This window comes from Diorhabda sublineata, chromosome 7, assembly GCF_026230105.1.
Source record: "Diorhabda sublineata isolate icDioSubl1.1 chromosome 7, icDioSubl1.1, whole genome shotgun sequence".
Lineage (NCBI taxonomy): Eukaryota > Metazoa > Arthropoda > Insecta > Coleoptera > Chrysomelidae > Diorhabda > Diorhabda sublineata.
This window is the reverse complement of record NC_079480.1, coordinates 1,336,771-1,359,746: the sequence shown is the minus strand read 5'-3', so window position 1 is coordinate 1,359,746 and position 22,976 is coordinate 1,336,771. Positions and strand designations below refer to the sequence as shown.

Below are 22,976 nucleotides of genomic sequence, written 5' to 3'. Positions count from 1 at the left end.
CGAAAACGCTCAAAATATAACACGAATTAAAACCGCCACAAATCTTAGTATTCGAGAGCTCGGAATATATTAGAGTTAGTACACTTTGATGTTTAATTTCGCCACATTCCCACAACGAAAACGCTCAAAATATAATAGCTGGAAGAAACTACGTTCCGATTCATGAGATGTGTCAAATATATCAAAATTAATGATTTTTACTATTCACTTCTGAAATAATTTCGGAAATCACTACTTTCCTGGCTGATACCTCGACGGATATTGAATTCCATTTCCTGTAAAGAGGGCGATGTCAATTTTTACAAAATATAACACGAATTAAAACCGCCACAAATCTTAGTATTCGAGGGCTCGGAATATATTAGAGTTAGTACACTTTGATGTTTAATTTCGCCACATTCCCACAACGAAAACGCTCAAAATATAACACGAATTAAAACCGCCACAAATCTTAGTATTCGAGAGCTCGGAATATATTAGAGTTAGTACACTTTGATGTTTAATTTCGCCACATTCCCACAACGAAAAGCTCAAAATATAATAGCTGGAAGAAACTACGTTCCGATTCATGAGATGTGTCAAATATATCAAAATTAATGATTTTTACTATTCACTTCTGAAATAATTTCGGAAATCACTACTTTCCTGGCTGATACCTCGACGGATATTGAATTCCATTTCCTGTAAAGAGGGCGATGTCAATTTTTACAAAAAATAACACGAATTAAAACCGCCACAAATCTTAGTATTCGAGGGCTCGGAATATATTAGAGTTAGTACACTTTGATGTTTAATTTCGCCACATTCCCACAACGAAAACGCTCAAAATATAATAGCTGGAAGAAACTACGTTCCGATTCATGAGATGTGTCAAATATATCAAAATTAATGATTTTTACTATTCACTTCTGAAATAATTTCGGAAATCACTACTTTCCTGGCTGATACCTCGACGGATATTGAATTCCATTTCCTGTAAAGAGGGCGATGTCAATTTTTACAAAATATAACACGAATTAAAACCGCCACAAATCTTAGTATTCGAGAGCTCGGAATATATTAGAGTTAGTACACTTTGATGTTTAATTTCGCCACATTCCCACAACGAAAACGCTCAAAATATAATAGCTGGAAGAAACTACGTTCCGATTCATGAGATGTGTCAAATATATCAAAATTAATGATTTTTACTATTCACTTCTGAAATAATTTCGGAAATCACTACTTTCCTGGCTGATACCTCGACGGATATTGAATTACAATTTCTCTAAAGAGGGCGATAGCAATTTTTACAAAATATAACACGAATTAAAACCGCCACAAATCTTAGTATTCGAGGGCTCGGAATATATTAGAGTTAGTACACTTTGATGTTTAATTTCGCCACATTCCCACAACGAAAACGCTCAAAATATAATAGCTGGGAGAAACTTCGTTCCGATTCATGAGATGTGTCAAATATATCAAAATTAATGATTTTTACTATTCAATTCTGAAATAATTTCGGAAATCACTACTTTCCTGGCTGATACCTCGACGGATATTGAATTACAATTTCTCTAAAGAGGGCGATAGCAATTTTTACAAAATATAACACGAATTAAAACCGCCACAAATCTTAGTATTTGAGAGCTCGGAATATATTAGAGTTAGTACACTTTGATGTTTAATTTCGCCACATTACCACAAAGAAAACGCTCAAAATATAATAGCTGGAAGAAACTTGGTTCCGATTCATGAGATGTGTCAAATATATCAAAATTAATGATTTTTACTATTCACCTCTGAAATAATTTCGGAAATCACTACTTTCCTGGCTAATACCTCGACGGATATTGAATTACATTTCTTCTAAAGAGCGTGATCCCAATCGATCTTTTAATCGCCAACAACGTCTCCGAGGGAAAGTTTGTAACTACAGACTAGTTTCGACGTTATCACATCTTATCAGAGTGGTATAACAAACTCATCCGGGCTGACGTCTCGTACTAAAGACAACATCGAAAAGCGTCGCTATTTGGTAAATGTAATAAAACAATCACCACGATATCTTCACTTCCAACTGCGAACCATTGATCAGGTAGAAATCTAGGAGAACGGAAAATAGAAATATCTGAAGAACGACAAAATTTATTTTCGAAATTTTAAATTTCTGAATGTTTTTTACTGTTTTTCACGCTTTTTGACGTTGTCTTCAATTCAGATTTCCGAGAGTTTGTTATACCACTCTGATAAGGTGTGGTAACGTCGAAACTAGTCTGTAGTTACTACTTCCCCATGCAATCGCGAGCTAGCATAATATGAAATAGTCTTAGTCCCACAAACATGAATGTTGATAAACATTTCAGTTGATTCAATTTGAATACGTTCCTGTATATTGGGAAAATATGTTACGAAACGAGAGTCGTCGTTTTCGCCAGATTTGGGTATTTGTGATGTTTTCCTCTTTTCAAAATTCGAAAAACTGCCTCGTAGAACGTCATTGTCATGTCAAATTTTACAACATAATGTGTTCGGATACTTATCAGTATTAATTGAAAGGTGTAAAAATCCGTCGTTTGGAATTGTAGTCACTCCCTATTGTCTTCGGTCGGAAGGGGGAGTGTTGCTCGTTTTACAACTAATAATAAAAACCACAAATAGTAGGTACACCTACTTGTTCTCTTTTCCTTTGTGGTAGAAAGTGATAAATTCTCTACGATAAATTGTCTACAAAAGCAAACAAATGTTTTTTAATTTTCCAACGCTGCCGCTTACTCTCTCCCTCTCCCGATATAATGTATAGTATCTGTGCGTCGGGCTTTTAAAACAAGATGTTTTGTGTGTCGACCGAATAACGGCCATTTTTAATACCAGATTACAGTTATTTTTTTTAAACGAGAGTCGTAACATTTTTTATTACCTTGCCAGTATTTTAGAATTGACTAATTTATTATGCAAAGCAACAGACAATCTTCCTTTATGTACATTTAATATTTAAAATATTAAGTACACTTCGAATTTCTAAGTAAACGGTAATAGTATATTACGTAACAAAAGCGGAAAATTTCATGAGTGCTTACAACTCGTGTAAAGTAATATACTTTTTCTACGCCCATTTTCTTCCATTAAATAAAAAACTACTTAAGAAAACGTGTCCCATTTTTAAAGAATATGCATAATGTGCTGCCTACATTTAGGGGCAACACTTTGTCAATCCTAAATATATATCTAGCTAATGCTAAAAGTTTTTGTTTTTTAATCGACTAAATTTGTGTAAATAGACCAAATAAAGTTTTAGGTAAATAAAAATTTGATTGTAATTTAATTAAACCGACAAGTTTAAGTTTTCTTTCTCAAAACGTACGTGTATGTTATTGTTAAATGTCATTTACAAGGAATGATGACAGTGCGATTTTTGACGTTGACAGGCTTAGGCGTAGAAAAAAGTTTATATGTTTTTTAATTAACTAAATTTGTGTATATAGACCAAACAAAGTCTTAGGTAAATAAAAATTTGATTCTAATTTAATTAAACCGAGAAGTTTAAGTTTTCTTTCTTAAAACGCACGTGTATGTTGTTGTTAAATGTCATTTACAAGGAATGATGACAAAACGATTTTTGACGTTGACATACATAGGCGTAGAAAAAAGTTTTTATGTTTTTTAATTGACTAAATTTATGTAAATAGACCAAATAAAGTCTTAGGTAAATGAAAATTTGATTGTAATTTAATTAAACCGAGAAGTTTAAGTTTTCTTTCTCAAAACTCACATATATGTTGTTGTTAAATGTCATTTACAAGGAATGAAGACAAAACGATTTTTGACGTTGACAGATATAGGCGTAGAAAAAAGTTTTTATGTTTTTTAATTGACTAAATTTATATAAATAGACCAAATAAAATCTTAGGTAAATAAAAATTTGATTGTAATTTAATTAAACCGAGAAGTTTAAGTTTTCTTTCTCAAAACTCACATATATGTTATTGTTAAATGTCATTTACAAGGAATTTTGACAGTGCGATTTTTGACGTTGACATACATAGGCGTAGAAAAAAGTTTTTATGTTTTTTAATTAACCAAATTTGTCTAAATAGACCAAACAAAGTGTTAGGTAAATAAAAATTTTATTGTAATTTAATTAAACCGAGAAATTTAAGTTTTCTTTCTTAAAACGCACGTGTATGTTGTTGTTAAATGTCATTTACAAGGAATGATGACAAAACGATTTTTGACGTTGACATACATAGGCGTAGAAAAAAGTTTTTATGTTTTTTAATTGACTAAATTTATATAAATAGACCAAATAAAATCTTAGGTAAATAAAAATTTGATTGTAATTTAATTAAACCGAGAAGTTTAAGTTTTCTTTCTCAAAACTCACATATATGTTATTGTTAAATGTCATTTACAAGGAATTTTGACAGTGCGATTTTTGACGTTGACAGACATTGGCGTAAAAAAAAGTTTTTATGTTTTTTAATTAACCAAATTTGTCTAAATAGACCAAACAAAGTGTTAGGTAAATAAAAATTTGATTGTAATTTAATTAAACCGAGAAGTTTAAGTTTTCTTTCTCAAAACTCACATATATGTTATTGTTAAATGTCATTTACAAGGAATTTTGACAGTGCGATTTTTGACGTTGACAGACATAGGCGTAGAAAAAAGTTTTTATGTTTTTTAATTGACTAAATTTATATAAATAGACCAAATAAAATCTTAGGTAAATAAAAAATTGATTGTAATTTAATTAAACCGAGAAATTTAAGTTTTCTTTCTCAAAACGCACGTGTATGTTATGACATCTCATTACGTGTATATTTTTGTTAAATGTCATTTTCAAGGAATTTTGACAGTGCGATTTTGACGTTGACAGACATAGGCGTAGAAAAATATATTTTTAAAACAACCCCTTTTTATCTGCAGAATTTTCGAGTAAATGATTAATAGAATTATACAGGGTGATACAATAAAAAGTACATATTGCATTTTTTGCGAGGTATAAAATACACGGGAGGAGCTTACTACCATTGGGAGTCGACAGGAAACGTTGCGGATTTTCCAAGTGGAAGGAATGAAATTGGTAGACGGAAATTGTGAACGAATTATTCCCTAATAAAGTCATTTCGCGAAGGGGTAACATCAACTGGCTTCTCAGAAGCCCCGACCTTAGTCCGCTTGACTATTTTGTATAGGGGATACCTTAAAAGTAAGATTTTTCAAAATAATTCAACGAACCTAACCAAATTTAAGGAAAACATCAGGTCAGATTACCCGATACCCTTTCTGGACACCTTGTATAATACTTTCTCTAACATGATCACTAGATACTAATTGGGTATTGTGTGTTCGCTGCTAGTATTCAATTAGAATGCTAATTGGCTATTGGAATCATGTCTCACGAATACGAATTCGTGCTAAAATCGCTACTAAAACAGAGGCGGTCCATATTTTATGACCGATACAAATTCGAGAATTATATATCCGTTAATTATCGTAAAAATCAATTTTTATTGTCTTCAATCGAATACGGAATGCAATAAAGGTTAGATCATGATGAATAACAACGGACTTTCTTTTTGTAGCATCAAGCTTTGGTCATAAGAAAATGCTGGTGCTTCATCTTGATTAAACTGCAGTAATTTGTCCAAAATTTACGCCGTTTTGTTTGGCGAATTTTTTACAATGAACACCCACTTTGGAATGAAAATACTCAATTTTGAGGTTAGCGAATACAAAGTTTCGATTGACTGTCATAAACAAACATGGCTGTTTCGCGAGACGTGACGTCATTAAAGACGCCATGACAGACTCGGCCTTTTTCGCGGTCAAATTCAAAATCATTACTAAAAACTCGAAATACTAACGTAAAATAACGTATTTTTCTTAAAATAATATATTTTTGGGGTGAAATAGATGCTAAGCTATAGTTTTTAATTAACTTAACACGCGTAAATTACTCAGCTATACAGTGGTATCTGTCAAGCAACTACCGCCATCTCTAGGTACTTCTATTAGCTATTTGGATGCTTTTCTATTTTCTTCTTTCATATCCAAGGATTTTTAACGTCGAATAACTTTCGATTTGTATCAAATCTCGCGTACGCTAATGAACAGAATCTGTGGGAAAGAAACTAACTTATTCAAAAGAAGTTTCCTACAAAACCGACGAAACAAAACTTAAATTTTTAATGAATCGAATTGCTTGTACATCGATAGATGTGTCCATATAAATACCGAGTTGTTAGAAGAAGAACCAACGAAGAATATTAAACGGAAACATAAACTTTGTTATTCAACAACTGAGTATACGATTCGAATATCAATAGGTAAGTGTTTGGAATTAATATGTAATAGCGGTTGAAACCACCTTTGTTTTTATTTCTATTATAAAATTCGTAAAAAAAGGGGTGCAAAGTAAATTATCCTGTTTGGTGTGGAACCTAACCTAGCCTAACATAACCTCACCTAACCTGTTTTCTCAGTATACACAAGAAAAATCTAAAATACGATCAGGACAAACGTCTTGGTTGAAAAATGGGTCCTTAAGCCGGTCCTGTCCACCTACAATGAATTTTTAATATTCGGCGAATTCGCGCGGCGCCTTTGATTTGTTTCTTTTTATAAATGGCGGACGCGCATTTGATGTACTTTTCTTTATTATAGAAGGAGGTTTATTACAATATTTCTTTTAAATAATTTTTAGGAAAGTCGATTTATTTGTTCTAGAACTTCATAGAATTATATTTGTGGTATATAAATAAGTTTATATAGCGCAGTTAGTTCAGTTTTGAATAAAACCAATTAGTAAAAGTAATCGCAGTAATTATTTAAGTAAATTATTATAAGTTAAGTGTATTGTGTAGTGTCTGCGTCCTTTTATTATCAAATATAATATCACTGTATCTATATTTGTTGCCGAAACTTTTTTATTGTGTCCAATGTATTATTAATTGTCGGGGAATTGAGGTTATAGAACTTTGAAATTCTAAAATGAATAGAAAGATGGCGTCTACTCGAAAATTAGATTCAACAGTACATAAATCGATTTATTATGGAATATATATCGAGAATAAACTTTTTTTATAGACACTACGTTGTAAAAAACGTATCAGTATGTAGTAACGACAATAATTATATATTCTTTTCACCTTGTTTCGTATGAAAAAATAAAATACTTCGTTCCATTCCGTATATATACCATACATGCTTATCGTCTACGTGCAACTTTCAGAGAACGCGAATGTTTATCATTCTGGTATTATATTAGTGTGTACACTAGAAATGAAAGGAATATGATACCTGACAGGGAGTTTTGAATTTCTTCTTTTTTATTGCGTATAGACGTTGTACCTACGGGTATTATTGTGTCAGAGAAAACTTACGAATACAATTCACTGAATACAGTATTCCGTTATTATTTCTAATTTCCACGAGCTCGAAGTTTGTTAAAAACAGTTTAGGTGATACACCAAGATATCAAAGTACACAACAGAAAAGAAGTTTGATGATTCAATTAAAAACAAACTTCACTTTATCGACTAGTATGTAAAGTTAATTATTATATAATGTCTCCATAGTATACTAGATAGAGTATGAGATTCACAAGCGGTAGGTCCGGGTTCGAGTCACGCCTGTTCCATTTTTTTTTTTTTTTTTTTTTTTTTCAATTAACTAGTAATAATTATTTTTAGGCAGCAAAATTTTTTGAAACTAGCGTAAAATAAATCGAGTCTGGAGAAGGATTAGGCTCGAAAAAAAATTCGAAAATACGGTACAAAACCAATTTTCATTCCACGCTCAGAATTTAATGAAAACTTGATACAATGACACAAGTACATTCAAAAATTTTGCAGAATATTTAGGTAATATCAAGATATCAAAGTACACAACAGGAAAGAAATTAGATTATTCAATGAAAAACAGACAAGCTTCACTTTATGGACTAGTACGTTAAGTAAATTATTGTTAAAGTCTCCGTAGCGTAGTAGTTAGAGTATAAGACTGACAAGCGGTAGGTCATGGGTTCGAGTCACGCTCGTTCCAGTTTTTTTTTACTTCAAAAATACGATACAAAACCAATTTTCATTCCACGCTCGGAATTTAATGAAAACTTCATACAATGACACAAGCAAATTCAAAAATTTTGCAGAATAAAGTTCTTTGGTTCAAGAGATCGCAAAATTAAAATATTCCACGCAGAACCAGTCACCGAGCTATTTTTGAATGTGAAGAAGAAATATCTTGTTTGAATGTCCCAAAAAGCGAGATTTTTACCGTGGTGAGAAAAACGAAAGACAGAGAAGGGAGTTGTAGCTATGTAACTAGGAAATTTAGATCTGGCAACACTGCATTCGCGTGGAGAGATAAAACAATCCGTCAATATTTGGATTTTGAAAGATGACTGTTGTTTTTAGAGGCATATTTAAACTTTTGGAAGCCATATCAATATTTTTATCTAATGGTAAAACTTGGGGGATGTATTAGGTAAAAGTTAATCACGAAACCACCCAAATTTGTAAGGAAAACAATTAGATTTATAGGTGTGAAGCTTTCTCGTTTTGTTTGTGGACCAACAGAAAAATAACATACGAGAGTTGTCTGAAATGTTTCGAAATTTTCAAAGAAATACAAACTCATCGAAGGAATGATAAATCGAAAGTTTGAAATTGTACATTGCGTTGGAATGTTCACGAATTAGATTAATAGTTAAATACCAATAAAATTACTAATAAAAATAATAATATTCACGAATTAGTCAGGGTTTTTAATGATCTAATAAGTTATATTAGTAATAATAGATTCGATCGGTTGAATTCTTGGAATAATTATTAATAATTTGTTCTATATCGTGCAAACCGTATGGTTTGCTGACATTCAAATATTTCTGAGTATCGCCGGGTCCATACAGAAGCATCAATAGAAGAATTCCTGAGCTTGCAGCTTAAGGAATTGTTAATAAAAGCTGTGACGTCGAAGAAGCTTTCTGATTGATAAAGAACAACAATTGGGGGTGAAAGAAAGTATTAAATAAAATGAGAAATGGGAATTACGTCTAAGCAAAAAGGAATTTTCAATCTTCATAGATAACTCGAAGTCATATATCAACGAAACTCTCCGTCTTTTTTCCAAAAATATGTTTTTTTAGTGGGATACTTCAATAATTATGTCATTTAAGAGGAAAATTTAAAAATATATCAGCGATTTTTCCTGTTTTGGTTCACATGAACGAATATTTGTAATTTCTCTTCGTGAAATCTGACATGACATCATTGATTCAAATTATATGTATTTTAATGACCGGATCTTGTACTTAAGTTCAATTTTTTATTAGGATAATAAATATAAATAAAAAAAATTAAGTATTTAAACGATTCTTTCTCGGCCAGGTGTTTTGGTTCACTCTTCATTGAAGCACCTTGTATTGTCCACTCTGTATATTATACGATGGGTTTTTTTCTTGAATAAATTCCATTTAGAAAGTACGTACATTAAAGTAACATTATAAAACTACAATAGAGAATGAGCTTTCATTAAAGTTAGTACTATTTTATGTTTGAAAGCTTTCTAATTTCACTTCAAGATACATTCCGAACTGTTGAATGTAAAATATGAAAAAAAATATGAAATAATAATCCCTAAAGGACAGTTTTATACCGGAATTTTATATTAAAAATACTTCGCGACGACGCAATGAAAAATTATAAGGCCTAATGTAGAAAAAATCCCATACCATATAGTCAGTTTTTTCCTAACCTCAAAATAGGCTTTAGTTTAGTCTGTAACTTCCCCAAAGGTGCAAAATTTCTGTCACTTAGTCTCCTTTTGAAGTCTTAGAACAAGAAAAATATATTGGAGGCCAGATAACCACAATTAATAGTCGCTGTTTATAGTTTTTTCCTCTTGGATTCCGGTGTGAAATGGTGGAACCGTGTTTTATCCATTGTTGCAAAAATTCGCGGTTATTACGATTGAACAGTCCCGAAAATAGCTCACAATCTACAATTCCTTGTTTTTTTTTTTGGACAATTAACTTCTCTCATACCCAAATATTGATTTCTTTGATACTAGCATCATCTATACGACTGCCTATTAACTTTTCAGCCCATTTAATATATTCTCATACGATAAAAAATAACGTTCAATCGTCCATTTGTTGAAAATGATAAAACAGAACGCGACTCACACAGAATAACAAAACGCAACTGACAGCTGATATTAACGTTTTCTATGGTTAAGTACGATTGACATTTGACACATTTGTAAGTTGACAGGTTGATGGGTTTGATTCGAGACTAGTTTATTATATTATTATTAAAAAAATCGCGATTAGGAAGACCGGAAGAAAGGTCTTAAGAAATATAAGCCTATTAACTTTTCAGCCCATTTAATATATTCTCATACGATAAAAAATAACGTTCAATCGTCCATTTGTTGAAAATGATAAAACAGGACGCGACTCACACAGAATAACAAAACGCAAATGACAGCTGATATTAACGTTTTCTATGGATTGACATTTGACACATTTTTAAATTGACCGGTTGATGTGTTTGATTCGAGACTAGTTTATTTTATTATTATTAAAAAAATCGCGATTATCGGTAATGCGAAATCGTTAAACAAACCTCGGAGATTGACAACTAGATAATTTTTTATGCACAAGAAAGTTTATTCAGTAGTGATTTGAATCGAACGGCGTTTCGATATGATTACTGCGAGCCAATGGACGTTGTTTGCGATTATTGTAAATATCGAAGTTTTCCGGAAAACGAAAATTGAAAGATCCATTGCTTTCATTACTTTTTGGCGAAAAACCCAAATAAAAAAATAATGGTTATTACTGAATGACCTAATTCGGGATAGGACGAGGATTTAATTTGACAATCGGGGTACTTATTTCGATGTGCCTAGCTTACCAGGGCACAATTTAAGACTGAACGTTCGCTCTGTAGTAATCATAAAACGGAACGAGTTCGATGATAAGTAAATTGTGATTTACGCCGATACTAAAAAGGAAAATTCGAAGAGAATGTCGATGATTTGCTGTTTTGGGTTTAAACGATTTCAATTTTCGAGTCGTTTCGTATTCACGACGACCATTAACAAATTACAAGAACAATATTTGAAAGTTTATGGTCTGGATCGACGTTTGTCTATGGTTATTTATATGGGGCATGTTCACGAATCTGAAGACGATTTTGTTTGATAATAAATCTAAAAATGTCGTCCATAACAAGATAAATTTTAACGTACGAGAATATATTATACGGGCTGAAAAGTTAATAGACTTATATTTCTTAAGACCTTTCTTCCGGTCGTTTTAATCGCGATTTTTTTAATAATAATATAATAAACTAATCTCGAATCAAACCCATCAACCTGTCAACTTAAAAATGTGTCAAATGTCAATGGTATTTAACCATAGAAAACGTTAATATCAGCTGTCAGTTGCGTTTTGTTATTCTGTGTGAGTCGCGTTCTGTTTTATTATTTTCAACAAACGGACGATTGAACGTTATTTTTTATCGTATGAGAATAAATTAATTTGGCTGAAAAGTTAATAGGCAGTCGTATAGATGATGCTAGTATCAAAGAAATCAATATTTGGGTATGAGAAAAGTTAATTGTCCAAAAAAAAAACAAGGAATTGTAGATTGTGAGCTATTTTCGGGACTGTTCAATCGTAATAACCGCGAATTTTTGCAACAATGGATAAAACACGGTTCCACCATTTCACAGCGGAATCCAAAAGGAAAAAACTATAAACAGCGACTATTAATTGTGGTTATCTGGCCTCCAATATATTTTTCTTGTTCTAAGACTTTAAAAGGAGACTAAGTGACAGAAATTTTGCACCTTTGGGGAAGTTACAGACTAAACTAAAGCCTATTTTGAGGTTAGGAAAAAACTGACTATATGGTATGGGATTTTTTCTACATTAGGCCTTATAATTTTTCATTGCGTCGTCGCGAAGTATTTTTAATATAAAATTCCGGTATAAAACTGTCCTTTAGGGATTATTATTTCATATTTTTTTTCATATTTTACATTCAACAGTTCGGAATGTATCTTGAAGTGAAATTAGAAAGCTTTCAAACATAAAATAGTACTAACTTTAATGAAAGCTCATTCTCTATTGTAGTTTTATAATGTTACTTTAATGTACGTACTTTCTAAATGGAATTTATTCAAGAAAAAAACCCATTATATAATATACAGAGTGGACAACAGAAAACAATCCAATCCGATTGATTCTTAAGTATATAACAGCTCAAATAAATTGTAAAAAATATAAATTAATCACTTATTAAGACACATACAATGTAAAGGATCGTAGAGAACTAAACTACCTACTTGCTAATCTTGATACAATTTTGGATTGTATTATTAATTCTATACATAAACCTCTCTCTATCTGGTTTTATGACTTATAGATCGAAAAACTTCATTTTTTATTTTAGAAAATACTAAAATCTATTTTTTGTATTGTACATAAGTCCATAGCAAAACTATTCTGATTACCCCCCACCCATAGTAGTTAAAAATCAACTTAAACTAAGTTGGCTATACTGTTGGGATTGTGGATAAGTTAATGGCGTGTTTAAGAAAAAAAAAACTAAATACGTTATCAATTGGAAAATTGTTTTATTTCATTCAAAAGTTTCGGAAGTATGTCCTAACAATGTTAAGGATCGGAGAGAACTAAACTACCTACTTCCTAACCTCAATACATTCATTACAAAAGCAAAAGGATTTTTCTGAATCGTATTTCTGTACCTTCAACCCACCCTTTACTGGGTGTATCAAGGGTGTCGTGCAAGGTCTTATCTTAGTAGATTATCGTTCAGTTTTGCAAACACTGTGACTCCATTATAACTTTGCACAAAAGTGCAACAATCAATGCGATTTTCGTGTTTTTCTTTTTTTTTTTTTAGAAGCTTTGGAATTATTCACAAACTAGACACACAGACTATTATATATATTAACTTTATTCTACACCCTGTATATTGGTGTAAAAATTCACTGTATGATTAATCAAAATGGCGCTGTTACCAAGTCGTAATTTTCGTTTTATAAATTCATTTATATATTGGCCAATCGTTAACATTGATTTGTAAACTGGTTATTTATTGATATACACAATATCCTAATAGTTTTTATTCGTTCAAATGCTTTTTTTTTGTTTGATAAGACGAAATTAAAAACTTACCAATACAAAACTGCAAAAAAGCAATAAAATAAAATCCTTTGGAATGCATTTTTCAACTATCACACAAAACAATCCGTCAAAATCGAAAATCGCACAGTTAGGTCACTAACACATAATCCTAATTACACGTTAATCCAAATAACGTTAATTTTCATGTCACAAAACTTTATATTTGACGTAAGACACTCAAAACGCTACCGTGAAAAACCGTTAAACGGCATATGTTACTTCAAAAAGCAAATCCCGTCGAAAAGCATTCGAAACAACTTTCGTCCAATACTAAAATAAGTTTTTTAATAACTGTAGGTCACTAAATATATTTCCTAAAGGATAAAAAAACTTTCGCGCGATTTTTAAAAAAAAAAAAGAATCGTAAAGCACGCCGTACCGTGACCCTCACTCTCATACGCATTACTGCATACTGAAGCCAATCCCCGACCACCACTTCGTTCTTCCTAACATCTACCTCTCTATATTCCTTACAAAGAAATTAAAACTCGGTTCAATCTTCAGGTTTTCTTGGTACTAACAAAAGCGACGTTGCCGTTATTATCGACTACCAATAAAAGGTATGCATAGACGTGTGTTGTTACTGGACGAAACGGTTGGCAATAGGGTAAAATGTACTGTTTTCTAATTATGGAACGGCGCTATCCCCTCTATGTAGCGTTAAATATAAACCCCCGCATGATTTTTTACCTTTCGGGCATTTATTTTCCAGGTAAAATATATAATTTTTAAAATAAGGTACGTTTTATATCGGCTCGGACCGTATAGGTAGCCCGTTAAAACATGGGCGGTACAAAAGGGGGTCAAATAATTAAAAAAAAAAAATATATATATATATATATATATATATATATATTATAATTTTGTTTAATAAAATTGTTTATTGATCGATACAATATTTTTAATTATTTTATTATTTTTCACATTTTGTTGTTAAAAACTAAATGGATATAGTAATACCATAAAGTGTGACTAATATTACGAACCCGGGGTAACTGAAGAGTCGTGTTAAAAGACATAATGGTATTCTTTGGCCGTGTAGGAGTGATGAAGACAATATCGAACATCAAGACGACGAAAAATGCTCAAAAAAATTCCATAAAAGTGACCAAGTGATCGGATACATTGATTACGTAGCGCCCGGAACTAGATCCAAGCGAAATATGAGGAAAAACCTTGAGACGAAGATGAAGGGCGTTCAATTTGACCAGTTACTTCGCTTCTTGAGTCAACCGGATCGATCCGTGCGACATGAACAGTTTCGAGAAAGACAGTGTGACGGGTACACAGTCGTACGCCTTCTAGCGGCATAGATCATAACTTAATACGGTGGGAGTTATAGTTTGACGGGTACACAGCCGCATGCCATCTAATGGAGACGGTTAAATTATAAAATATGATGTGTGGCTCCATCTATTATCGGATAAATATTGTTCTAGATATTTCTGCAGTCTGTGTTTTGAAGTAGTGTAATTTTGCAACGTTTTGGTTTGTTTTTGGTCGTTCCAGACAAGCGACAATTAAAAACCATGAATTTACTAACGAAATTTTTAGACAACGAAATTCGGTACCATTTTCTAAACACCCTATATAAATTTTTGTCGAAGTTTTCACAGATTTTGAAAGCTCTAAGTGTTATTTGTACAAATCCCAAAAATATTAGACCTGACTCATTTAAACTTGGAAATATAATTTTTTTTATGGGGCGTGCAAAAATTTCGAAAATGTGAAATAATTAAAAAAGTTATATTGAAATTTCGCGTAAATTCCAAAAAATTAAAGAAAACCATAGCATTTCGTTCAAAATAACGAAGTTTGGGTCCGGAAGTTTCAGAAAACTGAAATTATTTTGGTTGAAATAAATATTTCGGAAAACCCATGTTGTACGCCACTGGTTTTTGTACGATTTTTTTTTCAAAATTCCTAGTTGACCCTCCGCAAAATGTAATGGACAATGACAAGGGTAGGTAGGCGAGGGTGTGAAGATTTGATCGTAAATTTTAAAGGTGTTATTCTTATAATAATAGAAATTCTTTTGAAATAAAACAGGTGGTGTGTAATTTTGTGAATAACGAAAATACTAAAGTATTCGATATCTGATAAATCAAAATACAAGCGATTATTTCGATAAAAACGACATTTTATGTTGTTGTTTTTGTTTAAAACTTCATCTATTACGTATATGGACTCAATTAAATTAATTTTTATTTATTATCTCTATTATATACGTATTAAAAAACATAATAACCGATTCATTTTGACTTGATAGATCTTTTTGAAAATTCTTAACCAGTCTATTATGTCTTTTCCTCGTTAAGATTAACGTTCGTCCAATAGTCCAGTCCAAAATTATTTCTTGAGTGTTAAACACGTTACTTTAGTTATTTTGTACTTTTAAACTTTTAAAAACCTAGAAAAAAAACGACTGATAGCCTAAAGAAGCCTCCATATTACGAATAGTGTTGCCATAAATAACATAACTCAACATTAACAAAGAAAATATAATTGGAAAATGTGTATTTATTAATTGTATATTGAATTTGTAATTGTATGTATATAGAACAATTAAATAATCCAGTCTTCATTATTACTTTCCGTAATAAATAATTCAGATTTCAATTCTTGTTTATTATTATTATAATCTACTTTGAGGTTATAAAAAAATGATATTTTAATCAAGTAATATGATACGTATATGTAAATATTACTTACTTCAATGATTTACACTATGAAAACAAAATATATTTACACGTAAATATTAACGCAAATTGTTTGATGGTTGAGATATAAATCAAATACAAAGTTTCTACTTGGAACGTTTGACATTTGACAAGCGCTGACCGCGCAGACGACGTTACGTTCCAGAGCATGCGCGAAGCGCCTGCATTACGCCTACGAGGAAAACAATATAAAAAAACGCGCTTTGGATTTCTCAATGTTTTACTACGTAAACGACTGATTTTACAGTGAAATACAAGATACATTTTTGTGGATATTTATACTAGGAAGTATTGCTTGAAAGGACTTAGCTTTGGGCAAGTATTTCAATGGGAACAAAAACCGATTTGGTTTTTATTGAAATTGACGAATCACGTCGTTTCCTACGGGAATTTAATCGACGAAAACTTCATTATAATGCCCGTCAATATACTCCAGACAGTTAAAATAGTACAAAATTAATTTATCGATGATTTTAATAATAAAAACTAATAATTTAAGCAAAAAAAAACCGTCACACTTCTAATAAATTCGTAACACATGAAAGTTGTTGACCCGTCAACGATGTTTAGTATACACAGTTGCCAAATACACTCGCATTAAGAGATCTCGTAAGTGGAAACAGAGAAAAAACCGTATTTAAATGCCTGCTTTGCATAAAAAGTGACGGTCATGCATCGAAAACGGAAACTTCTAGTTTTCTTGAAAGTTTGTCCTCTTTTAAGGCGCGCTCGGGAGGCAGGTGTACACTTGACCTCGGAGGTAGCGGCAACGTCGACATCTAGCTAGTTTTTGCTGTCTTTTAAACCGGTTGCCGATGCAGTTGGATTGAAGACATGTGGTGTTTGACTTTAACGAAGAAGTAAGTCGAGATGAGAAGGATGCTGAATCGATTATGATGCGAGTACCAAGAAACGATGAGTTAATATCATTTTTCGCGGATCACGTCCAGGTATTTGAGGTTAAAAAAATGTTGCAATCTAACGAAAACGGTTTTTTCGGGTTTTTTTCCAAATTACATCATACAGTATCTCTTTTATACTTAGTTTATCGAATTGTATGTATATAAATATAAAATTTGTAGTGCTGAATATTGAATTTAGTAAATTTGAATTTTAAACTTATAAATTGTCTCAAGAAATTAAAACCAATCGAATAAATCATGTTCCTCGATCATTCTCAGTCATCTACGGAATCAATTCAGGGTTCTGGTTTTTCCCTGGGCGAAATTTTTTCTATTATATTCTAGAAAATTCGTCTTTGATGTGTAGGGTTCGGAAACTGGTACCAGGAATCCTGTAGCGCTCTTCCAGGACTCGTAGGTCCTTCTGCCCCGTCTGTTATATCTCCTAAATTTTCCGGAAACCTCTTTGGAGGGAATGGAGTTCGATACAAGTTCAATATAATTTTCAAATTTTTTATTTTCGAGAAAATTATTTCCGATATGAAAACTGTCCAAGTTTTTGGTTCTAATTCAGTTATAGTATTTATAAATTGAGTATGTGTCGGTTGGAGATAATTTTTTGTTCATTTCTCAAGATATCTCGGGATAGAAAAAAGCATTTTTCCATAACAAAGTTCCCCATATCCCCCCACATGATCAAATAAGGCGGATTCTTAGTGGCCCACCCGGTAGAATAAACAATTTTTTGTAGTGACGTATTTTTTTCACTAAAAAATTATGTTGGTATTTCATACGGGAGTCTAGAATAGAAAATAGATGAAGAATTTGAAAAATTAGTGTATGAAATTTCGGTTTTTCTCATAAAAGCAGATATAATTTTTTTTTGAGAGTATTAAATCCAAATATAACATTTCAACATATACTCCGATTATAATTACATCCTCTTAAAAACTTTTGAAATAGCCTTCTTGAATTAATGACCTTTTTATAGTACAGGCAAATTAGGATATTTTGAACTAAAACTTTTAAATTGAATTGGGCGGTTTTGATTTTTCAATTTCTTGTAGATTTTGGGATATTGAATAAGTCTAGCAACTCTTGAAAAAATTACGGGCACGGATTTTCGAAAATTTGGGACTTGAATGTCAAAAAAATTTGGAAACGAGAATAACTCGAAAACTATGAGGAATTCGTGGAAAAGTGCCGTAACAAAAAATGTAGAGTATGAAATTCTCTACAAAAAGTGTCCAAGGTGTTTGTTTCTAACCTCAAAATTTTTACTTTAAAAATGGGTTTATACACTCAAAAATATCTTGAATCGCGAATAACTCGAAAACTATGAGGAATTCGAAAAAAAGTGCAGTAACAAAAAATGTAGAGTATAAAATTCTCTACAAAAAGTGTCCAAGGTGTTTGTTTCTAACCTCGAAATTTTTACTTTAAAAATGGGTTTATACACTCAAAAATATTCTGAATCGCGAATAACTCGAAAATTATGAGGAATTCGAAAAAAAGTGCCGTAACAAAAAATGTAGAGCAGAAAATTCTCTACATAAAGTGTCCAAGGTGTTTGTTTCTAACCTCAAAATTTTTACCTTAAAAATGGGTTTATACACTCAAAAATATTCTGAATCGCGAATAACTCGAAAACTATGAGGAATTCGAAAAAAAGTGCCGTAACAAAAAATGTAGAGCAGAAAATTCTCTACATAAAGTGTCCAAGGTGTTTGTTTCTAACCTCAAAATTTTTACCTTAAAAATGGGTTTATACACTCAAAAATATTCTGAATCGCGAATAACTCGAAAACTATGAGGAATTCGAAAAAAAGTGCAGTAACAAAAAATGTAGAGTATGAAATTCTCTACAAAAAGTGTCCAAGGTGTTTGTTTCTAACCTCAAAATTTTTACCTTAAAAATGGGTTTATACACTCAAAAATATTCTGAATCGCGAATAACTCGAAAACTATGAGGAATTCGAAAAAAAGTGCGGTAACTAAAAATGTAGAGTAGAAAATTCTCTACAAAAAGTGTCCAAGGTGTTTGTTTCTAACCTCAAAATGGTTACCTTAAAAATGGGTTTATACACTCAAAAATATTCTGAATCGCGAATAACTTGAAAACTATGAGGAATTCGAAAAAAAGTGCCGTAACTAAAAATGTAGAGTAGAAAATTCTCTACAAAAAGTGTCCAAGGTGTTTGTTTTTAACCTCAAAATTTTTACTTTAAAAATGGGTTTATACACTCAAAAATATTCTGAATCCCGAATAACTCGAAAATTATGAGGAATTCGAAATAAAGTGCCGTAACAAAAAATGTAGAGCGGAAAATTCTTTACAAAAAGTGTCCGAGGTGTTTGCTTCTAACCTCAAAATTTTTACCTTAAAAATAGGTTTATACACTCAAAAATATTCTGAATCGCGAATAACTCGAAAATTATGAGGAATTCGAAATAAAGTGCCGTAACAAAAAATGTAGAGCGGAAAATTCTTTACAAAAAGTGTCCGAGGTGTTTGCTTCTAACCACAAAATTTTTACTTTAAAAATGGGTTTATACACTCAAAAATATCTTGAATCGCAAATAACTCGAAAACTATGAGGAATTCGAAAAAAAGTGCGGTAACTAAAAATGTAGAGTAGAAAATTCTCTACAAAAAGTGTCCAAGGTGTTTGTTTCTAACCTCGAAATTTTTACTTTAAAAATGGGTTTATACACTCAAAAATATTCTGAATCGCGAATAACTTCGAAACTACGTAGAATTCGAAAACATGTGCTGGAGCAAAAAATGTATAACACAAAATTCTAATACAGATTGGTCCGCAAGTATTTTTTCCTAACCTCAAAATTTCCACCGTGGAATGTACTCAAAAACGTTTTGAATTTCGGATAACTCGAAAACTTTGAGTATTTCGACACAAATTTCCGAGACAAAAAATGTGGAGCACAACATTCTGTACAAAAAAGGTTTCTATTTATACCTAACCTCAAAATTTCCATTATAAAATGGGTTTGAACGCTCAAAAATCTCAAACTCGAAAGCTACGTAGAACAAGAAAAAAAAATTGCAGAATCCAAAACTCGGCGTTGAGAGAGATTTTCTCAGAAACAGTGGCTCTAACGAAAAAATGACTAAAGAACTTTTTTGTAGAGAATTTTCTACTCTACATTTTTTATTCCGACAGTTTTTTCCAAATTCCTCTTAGTTTTCGAGTTATTCTCGTTTCCAAATTTTTTTTTATTGTGTAAACCCATTTTTAAGGTGAAAATTTTGAGGTTAGAAACAAACACCTCGGACACTTTTTGTAGAGAATTTTCTGCTCTACATTTTTTATTCCGATAGTTTTTTCCAAATTCCTCTTAGTTTTCGAGTTATTCGCGTTTCAAATTTTTTTCAAGTTACAAGTTCCGAAATTTCGAGTTGTCAGGCTTATCCAATATCCGAAAACCTCTAACAATCCAGAAAATCAGAAGCGCCCAATTTAATTTCGGGTCAAATCCTATTTTGCCCGTACTATTAATCCTCCTAACCGCTCGATGCAGTCGAGTTACTCGCCTCATCCACTGTTGATATTTCTTCACAACTAGCGACTATCAATACAAAAAACTATCTTCATCTTCTTTTATCTCAATTACGATTTAGTCTTCTATCAGATGGTTACTATAATTTATGACCGACCGTCTAGATTGCCACTTCGGAACAAATTTAATTGGATTTTTTACAAACTAGGAAAAAAGGATTTCATACTAGAAAATTCCACCGATGAAAGTTTTTCGTGATGAAAGTTGAAAAGCTGTCGGTGGAAAGTTGATAAATTAGCAATAATTCGTTCTATTTATATTAAAACTTATAAAATGAATGAAAATCCACGTCAAGAGTATTTTCAACATCACCGATTTCGTTTTTATAAATCAGCGAAGATTTTCATTATTTTTCCAGGTATATCTTTTGTGTTTTTTGGTTTTTTGTGATTTCGCCAAGGCCTTCGATTGCGTTGATCATGAAATTCTGATTGACAAACTAGAATATTAAGGGTTCCAAGTAAATTTCCAACTGTATATTGGGCAGACTAAGAGGTCCGTTAATGTTCGGTTTAAAGAGCACATTTAAATATGGATTCCCGTCGTAGTACTAGAACTAGGTTCATTGGCGGGAAAATTTAATATGAATCAGGTGAATCAAGTAGATTTTATTTTATTTTCAGTCTCGAAAGACGAATATCATCAAGGGTTCCGGAGATTCCAACTTAATTATCAAATGTTTCGTATTAAAAGTTGTTTTTTGGTTGGTTACCCGAGACAAACCGGAAAAAAGTAGCAAACTTCCAATATAAAGAGATCAGAAGAAGAATTAACCAAGATATACGGGGTTGGTCAAAATACAGAGACTGTTAGGTGTATAATATGAATGGGGAAACATAGAAAAATACTTGTTGGACGATTTGGAAGGCCTCGGAAAAGAAATCGCAGAAGATGTGATCAGTATGCTAAACATAAGCAATTGGAAGAGGTCAAAAAACACTGGGGAAGAAGAGAGTTCGTGGTTGACACTTTTTTAATATCTAATTATGGTACGAAAAGCGATTTGCAGAATGACTACAAGAATATGGAGTAAAATCATCATCTGTAGAAGATAAAAATTAAAATTTTAGTATGTTATAGAGAAAATTGTGCTGGAAAATTTGATATTTATATGTAGGGAGCCAAAATCATTCCTTTACATAGTTTTTCAACTTTGAAAATTCCTAACTAAGTGAAGGGATGATTTTCGCGCCCTATATATACATAAAATTTTTAGTAGGGAGCCAAAATCATTCCTTCACATAGTTTTTTAACTTTTAAGTTTCAAAAGAAAGAAAAATAATGTATACATCGTAGTTTAGCTAACCTAACCTAACATAACCTAACCTAACATAACCTAATCTAACCTAACATAACCTAATCATTAATTTTAACTAAGAATATTGTTAGAATGTCAATTAATAAACAGTAATACACAAAAATTCATGGAATTTTGTCTTTTTCATGGTCAAAAACGAATAAAAAAACGATTTTTCTTTTTCTGGAAACTTCAAAGTTGAAAAACTAAGTGAAGGGATGATTTTCGCGCCCTATATATACATAAAATTTTTAGTAGGGAGCCAAAATCATTCCTTCACATAGTTTTTCAACTTTTAAGTTTCAAAAGAAAGAAAAATAATGTATACATCGCAGTTTAGCTAACCTAACCTAACATAACCTAATCTAACCTAACATAACCTAATCATTAATTTTAACTAAGAATATTGTTAGAATATCAATTAAAAAACAGTAATACACAAAAATTCATGGAATTTTGTCTTTTTCATGGTCAAAAACGAATAAAAAAACGATTTTTCTTTTTCTGGAAACTTCAAAGTTGAAAAACTAAGTGAAGGGATGATTTTCGCGCCCTATATATACATAAAATTTTTCGTAGGGAGCCAAAATCATTCCTTCACATAGTTTTTTAACTTTTAAGTTTCAAAAGAAAGAAAAATAATGTATACATCGTAGTTTAGCTAACCTAACCTAATCTAACCTAACATAACCTAATCATTAATTTTAACTAAGAATATTGTTAGAATATCAATTAATAAACAGTAATACACAAAAATTCATGGAATTTTGTCTTTTTCATGGTCAAAAACGAATAAAAAAAACGATTTTTCTTTTTCTGGAAACTTCAAAGTTGAAAAACTAAGTGAAGGGATGATTTTCGCGCCCTATATATACATAAAATTTTTCGTAGGGAGCCAAAATCATTCCTTCACATAGTTTTTTAACTTTTAAGTTTCAAAAGAAAGAAAAATAATGTATACATCGTAGTTTAGCTAACCTAACCTAATCTAACCTAACATAACCTAATCATTAATTTTAACTAAGAATATTGTTAGAATATCAATTAATAAACAGTAATACACAAAAATTCATGGAATTTTGTCTTTTTCATGGTCAAAAACGAATAAAAAAAACGATTTTTCTTTTTCTGGAAACTTCAAAGTTGAAAAACTAAGTGAAGGGATGATTTTCGCGCCCTATATATACATAAAATTTTTCGTAGGGAGCCAAAATCATTCCTTCACATAGTTTTTTAACTTTTAAGTTTCAAAAGAAAGAAAAATAATGTAT

The 22,976-nt window shown here is 31.4% G+C and overlaps 1 protein-coding gene across 2 annotated transcripts in view; it reads right to left on the bottom strand.

The window, feature by feature from the left end:
* The window catches only part of LOC130446443 (contactin-5), a 303,482-nt gene that overhangs the window by 103,982 nt on the left and 176,524 nt on the right, over positions 1-22,976 (bottom strand). The window contains exon 1 of one of the 2 annotated variants that reach the window (XM_056782711.1): positions 13,199-13,725. The exons of the other annotated variant lie outside the window; for it this stretch is intronic. Within the exon in view, the coding sequence (XP_056638689.1) occupies positions 13,199-13,247 (49 nt within the window). The 5' untranslated portion in view covers positions 13,248-13,725. Of the gene's footprint in view, positions 1-13,198; positions 13,726-22,976 lie in introns of those variants that run through there. 2 annotated transcript variants of the gene reach the window in all.